Below are 9,893 nucleotides of genomic sequence, written 5' to 3'. Positions count from 1 at the left end.
GGCAAAATTCTGATGCAACGTTGACCAAAAATCCAACAAAAACTACGAAAATCCAGGGTTCTGCACAGACGCAGTACGTTCTGCCGACGTGCTGGAGACAGAAGCTTATGACAGGGAGACCCTGCCCATCTCCTGTTCTAGTTCCACATTCTCCTTGTGGGCTTTGCTGGCCATGTGAGCTCCGTACGGCTTGGGACCGTTCAACTGTTTCTCACATACCTGAAAAACAGTGACAATGAAACTACATTCATCCCTTTTCAAGTTGTCCTGTTTCAAAGTCTACAATGAAACACCCCTGCAGTTTTGGAGAAAGCTACTAGGAGGTCTAAGGTTGTGTCTTTTTATCTTCCAGTGCTAAGTATAAATAAGTTACAAATGTACTCAAAAACCATGAGCATAGCATGTCCAGAAAATAGCAATATTCTTAGTAATAATACACTACATTTACTCACTGGTTTATATAAGGTGCAAAACAGCTGTGATCATTCATAATACTTTTGAAAATACATGTATGTACGTATGACATTGTACATTTTGTACATAACCAATATTTTTTACCTTGCAGTAATACTGTTCTTTCTCCCTCTCTTTGTCCTTCGCTCTGACATCAGCATAGGCTGACTTGTATGGCTTGTATGATCCTGTAGGATATGAAACAATATTACTGAACTTAAGTTCATGCTTGGAAGGGAGTCAGACATGAGATTTTTGCTGAAATTAAGCTTGAGGATGAAACAATTCTGCACCACAGTTGTAAAACAATGGAAATGCTTATTTGTGGTGTAAAAAAAGTGCCACTGCCAACATTTCAAGACTGACAGTACATAAATGGTATATGAAAGGAACAATATACACTACAGTATACAAACTGTATATGAAAGGGACGATATGCACAGTTATACATGTATACTACGGGAGTAAGTGTACCTTGAGGTGGCCTGCCGAACACATTAGGTTTAACTTTACTGTTGACTTCAGGCTCCTTCGGTTCCTCCGGTTCTCTGTTCTGGAGCCATGGAAGGGACGTCGGTTTCTGTTCCATGATCTGACACAAAAAAAAAAGAAAAGAAAATGAAGATTTGATAGTAATTCTTCTGTGAAGTATCACGAGGTGTAAATTTCTTATTTTTATTCATTATTATACCTTCACCAAGAAGGGTATGTTTTCAGTAGTGTTTGTTTGTGTGTGGCTGTGGGTGTATGTATGTGGTTTAGCACGATAACTTTTAAAAAGAAGCTTTAGATGGGTTGTTATGAAACTTGGTAGACGGGTAGGTCTTCATGAGACCTAGAAATGATTAGATTTTGGGCCCCCTGGCGGCTTTCCTAGGTACTGCAGCAGAACTCCCAGTTTTGATATCTCGTGATCTAGACATGCTAAGTACCTGGGGTTCCCATACTTGATCCCTAAAATGTTCTATAGGGGGCGACGGTAGCCCGGGCATATCAATAAGATGGCAGCCAGGCTAATAAAGTAAGGCAACAGACAAGAATACAGCAGGAAATTGAAGATGGGGTGAAATTACAGTACCCTTTGACAGGGCAATGGAAAATTGCAACCTCTGCTGTCATGATCCCAACATAAAATGGGCAGACAGTAACCCTTTAATAGCCTCAGACACTCTGAACTGCCTGTAGATGTTCCTATTACTGCAGTTAGCCCATTAGGCCACACCAAGTCAATTTTCTGGTTGTTGAATTTTGCAAACATAACGGTGCCAGCTGGGGCAATAAAAATGAATCCTATGATAGAGCCAAATGCCTCATAGTATCTACAAAGTCAACATTCATGGCTGGTGAATGTTTCAGACAATGCACATGCTGATGATGAATAAAATCAAATAAACTAGGATGGCAATGACTTCCTTCAAATTTGTCAACTGTTGGTTCTAAACTATGAGCATTTTTAATGTTTTAATGTTTAAACAGTACATTGGTCTTTATATAAATATATCTTTATTCAAATCAGATGAAAAATGAAGCAGCAAGTCCAGGAACCTAGAAAACAAATTGATATCCATTAGAATTTATTCTTTCTCCACCAATGTTCATGCCGACATAGATGTAGCTTCAAAATGCAATGGTAGAAATCCTTTTTTTTTCAGTATTCTGCAATATTGCAGAATGTCAAAACTTTGTTCTGCAAACATACAATCTTTTCAGATTGGTAGAAGTTTTTCTATAGCAATTATCCCAATAACAGTAAGAAAAGAACTTAATTTGCCCCTAGAAACTGCGCTTTCTGGCTTCTGTTCAGAAGCAAGATATCTTGTTTGTGTGGCACATCTGGGCAAAACTGTGGCCATATGCACGGAAGTGAACACAATTGAACCTGAAGCATTATGTTTTTCAGTCTGTAACATTGCAGGTTGCTTAATTATTCTTCTGCAATATTGAATAAAATGTCTCTGCAAAATGCAGACTGCAGGTGGGTATTTCTAACACTGAAAATGAAGTCCCTGTGCAGACATTACAGTCTGGGGCATGGCTGTATAAGAAAATCTTTCTCGCAAGGGAAGCCATAAGGCAGTGACATGGCCATTATGTAGGGATTGTTGCTGCTGTTTCAGCATGGATAATGATTCAAACAGCACGACATCCATACCTGAGGTGAAAAGGCCAATGCATCTTTTCTCATCTGTAAAAGCACCTACCTAGACCTAGATCAACAACAGGCTAGATTATCCCTCTACTGGGGCTTTGCTTTTGGTGTGTTTGCTTGTCATTAAATTTAATGTAGTCATTTCCACATGCTAGGCAATCTACAGTGCAACAGGAACTGTCAAAGTTGCAAATCCTTGACAGAAACCTGTTCTAGCAATTTAGGCTTTAGTATTCAGCTATTTTACCATGATTCATGATACCAAGCCATGGATTTTTTTATAGGTGGCCGAGTTATGAGCTGCTGATATTTCTCCTGGAAATTGCCGATTTCAGGTTGTATGTGGGTATTTGGAGCTTGCCTGGGTACCATCCAGATTCCTCGATAGTTTCTGCCAGCTCCCTAATGTCCCTGGCTACCACAGAGGTAGGAAGCTGGCAGAAACTACATAGGATGGCAACCAGGCTAATTTGGAGCACTGCATAGGAATGATATAGCAGCAAATGGAAGTTGTTAAATTACATAGAAAGTCCTATATGATACATGATTAGAGTTAGTCAGACTATGGGTAATGGCAAAATTACTGTTTGACCATTTCCTGGAAAATCCTTCACATGGCAGAAGTTTCCGGGAAAATCCTTCACAACACCCAGTACGAAGTAGAACCAGTCAGTACTGGATACCAGTCAGGAGGGTGACAGACGGGCGACACAGCTAGGTATGAACACTTGGTTGTCTCTAATTAGTACAAATATATTTGTTATCTCACAGTTAGCAGGGTTTGAAATGTATTATAATTATCCTTTTTTTCTCAGGTTGCCCATCAATAATATTTCAGGCTGCCATCAACACCGGCTGTTTACTAGTATTTTAGAAGGCACGCCATAAGCCAGGCCACCTGTCAAGGTGCCGCTCACATGCTTGCCAAATTGAAAACGGAACATGGCAAGCATGTGAGCGGCACTTCATTTCAGAAACTGTAACTTTTGCAACGGGCAACCTGGCATCTCCAATAGTATGTCTCACAGTGAAACCATGACTTGCAAAGCGAGAGTACAAAAGTGAGTATTTCGAACCCTGGTTAGTGACATCTATTGATGATGATGATGATGATGATGAAAGCTCTCCTCACCATCATATAGGACGCGGGCACAAAACCCACATCCCCATCCTCGTTCTTGGCTTCCCACCAGTGCTCGTTGTTTGGATGTTTCTTGACGAGCGTCAGCATCTGAGCCTGCTTCACCGACAGTTCAGGAAAGCCGCCAGGTTGATCAGGGTTGGCTTTGTAGCTGTATTTGGCCATCATGACGACATCACCTTTCTGGGGCTTCGACTGATCCATTTGGTTACCTATTACATGTATTGTGTTAGAGAAAATCCATGGCATAATTTAATCTAAGATATTGAAAGTTCTAAACTCGAACCATCACACAAGAAAACTTCTCAACCGATTTTACATTGGCCTTCCACCAGATATAGAAGTGTGATCTCCAAGTCAAACCACTTTTTGTTACTTTTTTTTATTGATATGTTTTATTGCAAATTAATGTCCGAAGGTTAATTGCAAGTACACAAGAAACATTTGGTATAACTATAAAAAAAGTTAAGTCAAAAATAAAAGTTTAACATACTTCATAATTCATATATATACAATGTATTATTTACATGTCATGTCAATAGATGGGTACGGGAGAAAAAAATCCTTGTCAGGCAAACTGTAAACCCCCTAACCCACCCTCCAAGGATATGCAAATTAGCCATAAATCACTGTGTACTTCAGGATCAACAACTTGATAATTTATCGCAGCTTATGAGCAACGAAAAAACAAAGAACCTTTTAACCGTGTCTCGTGTGTTTCCCTTGAGTTGTTCTGTAAGCCTGACCCACCCTTAGCATCGTTAGTTTGAAGAGCAGAAGAAGTAACGGTCCCGTTTGGAGTCGTCGGTCCTCTATTCATGAGCCCGCCGGGGCGCGACGCAGAGTCCCCCGCCGCGCTTCCACCAACATTCCCGCTTGTTCCCGAGCTTCGTCCCCTCCCAAAACCTCTCCCGCGACCACGTCCTGTCGACATGTTCCTGGCAAACGTTAAAACCACGACTGAAAAGCCTGGGAATGACGAAACTTCTGTCTGTCAAAGTTTGACAACTCGCTCCAAGCCGCGTGACTTTTCGCACCTCCCTCCCAAAATTCCCGGGAGACACTATTGAGGTCAAAGGTTATAAATCGATCAAGTCAGATAATCATAAACTATTGGTATTTTTAACGTAGACCATCTGTCAGACTTAATGATGATATCTCAGGCTGCTATTATAGGCTTAAATTGCCTTTTGAATAATAGAAATAACAACTTTTGTGTTCCCGCTTTTGTATTACCCGTCATCCCCCTGGCAGATTTCCAAAATGGCGCCTTTGGGTTGGGGATTTAAATTGCTGTCAAGGTTTTACGCCGATTTTACAGCCTAGACGGCGCCAGAACCATCGCAGAGAGGAATATATCAACGCAAGCAGGTAAGAAACCTGGTCGTTGCTTTTGACATCTGACAACGGCGTGAGAACAAGAAGTATCTTGCATCAAAGGGCAGGCGGCTGGGGAGGGGGGAAAAATGTCCCAGATTTGGACTGGAGCGCGGAGGTCACTTCCAAAGTCGTTCAGCGTGCGCTCGATACAATCAAACCACCTGGATTTGTTTGAACGTGAGAGGATGGGGGATATGTGAGTTTAAGGGTGAAGCAAGCTGAAGCCTAGCTCGAGGGGTGCATACCGAAGAAGCCGACAGGGCTAGGCGCTACGAAATTTCTTCTCCAGGATTTTACCGGAAAAGGGATCTACATATAACTCTTCCTCCTGTACAACGACAGGTCGATAAGCGCACCTTAGTTTGTATTACCTCGAGTTGTATGTCTGTAAATATATTCTGTCACACAGCTACAGGACATGATATAGAATTGATGTCTCCAATCGTGGTTGTCAATACACAATACCCTATTAACGTTTTCTCTGACTACTGTTATGAATCTAGGGTAGTTGTGAAGTAGGGTTTAACCACGGTCAGTACGAAACGAAGGAGGCTGTAGTGAGATACTGTAATTCACTTTATGTTCACGGTAGTAAAATTTCACGGTCTGAGAAAAATGGACATGTTCACGGAACTATATGTTCACGGTGGTGACAGGTGCAGAAAAAAGAGAGTCCGGGAATTATTTGTTAACTGTAATGATAAGTTCACTGTACAGAAGCAACAGTGAAAACAGTGAACTTATCAGTACAGTGAACAAATCAGGAATTATAGTCTCTGTGATCCTTCATTGAATATCTGTACTGTTCTCACCATCCTAAACATAGCCTGGGTGCCAGGCTGTTTCCAGGGGCTACACAGGAAATTATACAATAGCTCCCCTCAGTTAGGTCCTGATCCACACATTCCAGGGTCTGGCATCCAAGCTACCCTAAGCTGAATTTGTACAGTGAGAGAAATCACAAATAGGGTCACGTTGCTGTTACCAGCAGCAGGTGGCCATTCATCACTTGTCATCTGCCATAGACAAATGCTGGGATCAATACACATGTGAATCTCAATTAGATCTGAAGCAACCTTTTATGGTACCATACGAGCATTCAGGAGCATTCAGTGCTGTCACTCTGAGGAGAGTGAAGCTTGGCCAAAAAGAAGCAATAGATGTATTCACAATTGTCTGAATCATAAATTGTGAAATGAAGGCGAATCAGTACCATTATTCCATTGCTTAGGCCTAGAAAAAAAATGTTGTTTTTCCTGTTTCAGTCCTGAAAAAATTAGGGTCGGTAGGTAGGGATTATCTTTTTTTTTCTTCCTTCTTTTTTATTAGACTTAGCAATCTCTAGTGATTGAACTGAAACAATACAGTAAAAGTAAAACATGCATGAGGACACTTACACATGTATTTTTAATGTCAGTGTTGGAAAACTGATTGTACAGCCTTTCATCACTCAGGTGTCAGATCATGGAGCTAGAAAAGGTCGATCAGCTAAAAAAAAAGACAATATCCTTGCAGGGGTTCACACAAAAAAAGGCTCGGGTCGGCATTTTTTTCTAGGGTCGGTTGGGAAACAGGAAACACAACATTTTTTTCTTAGGCCTTCGGGAGAACCCTGACATTCATCTTCTTAGCACTATCTGCACTTGTTCGGAGACAGAAGTGTCCCCTTAGGCTGGTCACTTGGGAAATACATGTATTCAACTCTGCTGCTGATACGTTGTTTATCTGCCCCAGTGAGGAAATTTGCTCTGCATAAAACCCTGTCATCACAGAATTTGTACACAAGCATTATGCTGGCTTGCATTGTGGCGTACAATAGAGCACCGAGGAGAAATTTACATTTCAATTTACGCTTACGTCAGCAGACTGGTTAGAGTGTAGTAACCCCTCCCATGGAGGCAATTAAAACAGCTTTTTGAGTGTGCTTCATGCAGGTTGAAGGATTTATATGTTAATACAGGCAGAGGTACCTACTGTCTGGACAATATCACTATCAGATCCTCCTGGAAACGTTCTACGTTCTGTTCAGGCTACAGATCAGAGCAAGCATGATTTTTAAACCCCCTTGATCAGAGTAAAGCATTGGAGCTTGCCCTCCATTTTCCAAGGCTCATTTGCAAGCACTTCATTCATTGGCTAAATAGTACTCGATCGCCCAATCACTTTCTAGTACATGCAGTAGATTCCTATTTAACAGGAAGAAGCTATCTAGTAGTATAATATGATTTGTAATTATGAAGTAAGATTATATTCGTCAGTGTGTTGTACCAAATCAACCCGTGTCTAATTCAATTGTGAAAATAACTAATGGCTACGTAATTCAATTTCGAAAAATTGATGGCTTCTTTTTTATGTCTAACTTAAATAATTGAAGTTCAAATTGAAGAAAGTCTGTGCCCCATTCATGTACAGAGCCCAGAGGAAAAGTACTGATTGACCACAGTGTTCAGGAGGAGACAAGGTAAATATATCATGCTCTGCTTGACTGCTCACCATGTATGCTGTAATCTCCTATGAATCACGTTATCCTGATGTTTAACCAGCTTATGAATAATTTAGGTTTGAAACATGATGAAGTCAGTGTTGTAGGCTGTATAATGTTATTTTTGTTTGATGAAAATCTCACTGTAAGTTCAGGAAATCAGACAAAATGTACCACTTTTTGTTACCTGTTTGTTTACAAATAATAAAGTGAAATTGCTTACAGTCAAATCACGTCTCACATATGTAGAGTAACAGGTCTAATTTTCTGGCTTTTCAGTGACTCAGAAATTTTGAAACAGTAATTTTTTTTTAAATTACATCACCAGCGTCAGTACATTTTCCTACAATGAAAATTGTATTTGGTGAAATGTACATACAAAGCTATCTTTACAATTTAGATATTCTGATGAAATACATCATATTGAATTACATCTCAACCAATACAATTACATAGCTGTGTTATATTGTATCAAAGAATGACATACATTATGAGTCAGACTACATAATATATGCCTTCATTTTACATGTCTCTATATGGGATACACATAGAATTTTTAGGCTGCCCGTGAACATCGCCCAGCGTATGTGCCAAGTCACCGAGGGAGGCTAGCTGCAGGATAGTTTGATTATGTGTACATCATGCCTTTATCAGAGATCCAGACAAGGTGACCCCTCTTTATGAGGATCAGCTAGCCTCTCTAAGATGGGCTCCATTTCGTCATTACTTCAGGGTTTAAGTGACGTGGATGCAGGAAGAATAGCAGCATGAAAGTTTTCACCTACGACGTGTCCACGTTTGAGGAGGGGCCGAGGATAGGCGTGAACGGGGACTCCAAGCAGACGGAGGGAGTCTTGGTGTTCACCTCGTGGGTCGACAAGGGACTGCTGCAAAAGAACCTCTCCCTACCCCACGCAGAGGTGGACCTCACACACTTACCCAGTAGGGACAAAGACCTCAAGAAATATATCAGGTAGGTTTGCAAGGATTTCCCTAAAAAATGGACCAATAATGGTGTACTTCGTACGTACTCTAAGCCCCAATACTATCATAATGGTTTTCTAAAATGGGATTTTCCTAAGGAGCATTTTTGGACCTCACACACTTACTAGTACCCAGCAGGGACAAGGACCTCAAGAAATACATCAGGTAGGTTTGCAAGAATTTCCCTAAAGAATGGAGCAATGTTGTTCCCACTTCATACTGTAAGCCCCAATACTATCATAATGGTTTTCTTAAGGTTCCGGGTCGGAGTTTAATTCTGACCAGAGTCTAAGTAAGTGCGCAGTAAATCGCCGGAAACGTGACTTTGTATGGTATGTTTTGGCCGCGATATCCCTGAAATCGTAATATCTGTGTACATATCTTTGTATTTTCTGAAAAGCCTGTTAGTTGTAGCCTTTATAGGTGGCGTAATGTTGGTGGTCCAGCTAAGACTTCCTGGTATTCGTCCGCGCGGATGGTTATGTGGCCTTTTCGCCTGACCGCCGGGATGGTACGTTCTATATGCGTTCTGGGTGTGTTCGGGCCATTGAAGATAGCGATAAACTTATCGCATCGATTTTAATTAAATTCGAATTTTGGAAACATTAGGTTCTGAGCTTCTTCGAGTACTAAGCCGTTACCCTGGGAAAATTCGTTTTTTTCATGCAGCCATGGTTAAAAATGACGAAAAAAATGACCCCTTTTTTCAAAATGTACTTTGATGTGCCTCATTTACCCCTAAATAAATTGGGCGCAGAAAATATCAATCAAGTGTATTGATAAGCGGCACGGCACCCCTTTCCACCAAAAGAGTGAAAAATTCCGACCCGCGTTTAGTACAGAAATGACAGCCCGTCGGGCTGAGGGTGTCAAATTGCTCGAAATACGGAGGGAAACTCCGGTCCGAGACCTAAAAATGGGATTTTTCCAAGGAGCATTTTTGGACCTCACACACTTACCCAGCAGGGACAAGGACCTCAAGAAATACATCAGGTAGGTTTGCGAGGATTTCTCTAAAGAATGGAGCAATAGTGTTTCCACTTCATATTGTAAGCCCCAATACTATCATAATGGTTTTCTAAAATGGGATTTTCCTAACGAGCATTTTTGGACCTCACACACTTACTAGTACCCAGCAGGGACAAGGACCTGAAGAAATACATCAAGTAGGCTTGCAAGGATTTCCCTAAAGAATGGACCAATAATGGTGTACTTCGTACTCTAAGCCCCAATACTATCATAATAGTTTTCTAAAATGGGATTTTTCTAAGGAACATTTTTTTCATGCTTCTTTAGATTCAAAT

General features: G+C 40.9%; 2 protein-coding genes across 3 annotated transcripts in view; one reads left to right on the top strand and one right to left on the bottom strand.

The window, feature by feature from the left end:
- Positions 1 to 21: 21 nt before the first annotated feature.
- On the bottom strand, positions 22 to 4,820 carry LOC109487054 (high osmolarity signaling protein SHO1-like). 2 transcript variants are annotated; one of them, XM_019791004.1, is made up of 5 exons: positions 4,440 to 4,820; positions 3,735 to 3,955; positions 928 to 1,045; positions 559 to 641; positions 22 to 219 (listed from the first exon to the last, which is right to left on the bottom strand). In XM_019791004.1, the coding sequence occupies exons 1-5, from the start codon at positions 4,675 to 4,677 to the stop codon at positions 106 to 108; spliced, it is 774 nt and encodes a 257-aa protein (XP_019646563.1). In that variant the 5' UTR covers positions 4,678 to 4,820; the 3' UTR covers positions 22 to 105. The 2 variants fall into 2 exon arrangements, with proteins under 2 accessions (XP_019646563.1, XP_019646564.1); XM_019791005.1 differs by having other exon boundaries at positions 106 to 219; positions 4,494 to 4,820.
- Positions 4,821 to 4,971: 151 nt separating this feature from the next.
- LOC109487029 (TBC1 domain family member 24-like) overlaps positions 4,972 to 9,893 on the top strand; it is a 29,448-nt gene continuing 24,526 nt past the window's right edge. The window contains exons 1-3 of the mRNA XM_019790962.1: positions 4,972 to 5,114; positions 7,536 to 7,584; positions 8,338 to 8,578. Of these exons, the coding sequence (XP_019646521.1) occupies positions 8,373 to 8,578 (206 nt within the window). The 5' untranslated portion in view covers positions 4,972 to 5,114; positions 7,536 to 7,584; positions 8,338 to 8,372. The remainder of the gene's footprint in view (positions 5,115 to 7,535; positions 7,585 to 8,337; positions 8,579 to 9,893) is intronic.

Source organism: Branchiostoma belcheri, unplaced genomic scaffold, assembly GCF_001625305.1.
Source record: "Branchiostoma belcheri isolate BF01 breed outbred unplaced genomic scaffold, Haploidv18h27 scaffold85, whole genome shotgun sequence".
In the NCBI taxonomy this organism is placed as follows: domain Eukaryota; kingdom Metazoa; phylum Chordata; class Leptocardii; order Amphioxiformes; family Branchiostomatidae; genus Branchiostoma; species Branchiostoma belcheri.
Note: the sequence above shows the minus strand (reverse complement) of the source record. Positions and strands in the feature narration are given on the sequence as shown.

What these genes read in the sequence shown, in the direction of transcription:
- LOC109487054 (XM_019791004.1), bottom strand. Translation starts at nt 4,677, where the DNA reads ATGTCGACAGGACGTGGTCGCGGGAGAGGTTTTGGGAGGGGACGAAGC. An exon ending in ACACGAGACACGGTTAAAAG is followed by an intron (nt 3,956 to 4,439) that starts GTTCTTTGTTTT and finishes TACATGTAATAG; the next exon opens with GTAACCAAATGGATCAGTCG. An exon ending in TGCCCGCGTCCTATATGATG is followed by an intron (nt 1,046 to 3,734) that starts GTGAGGAGAGCT and finishes TTTTTGTGTCAG; the next exon opens with ATCATGGAACAGAAACCGAC.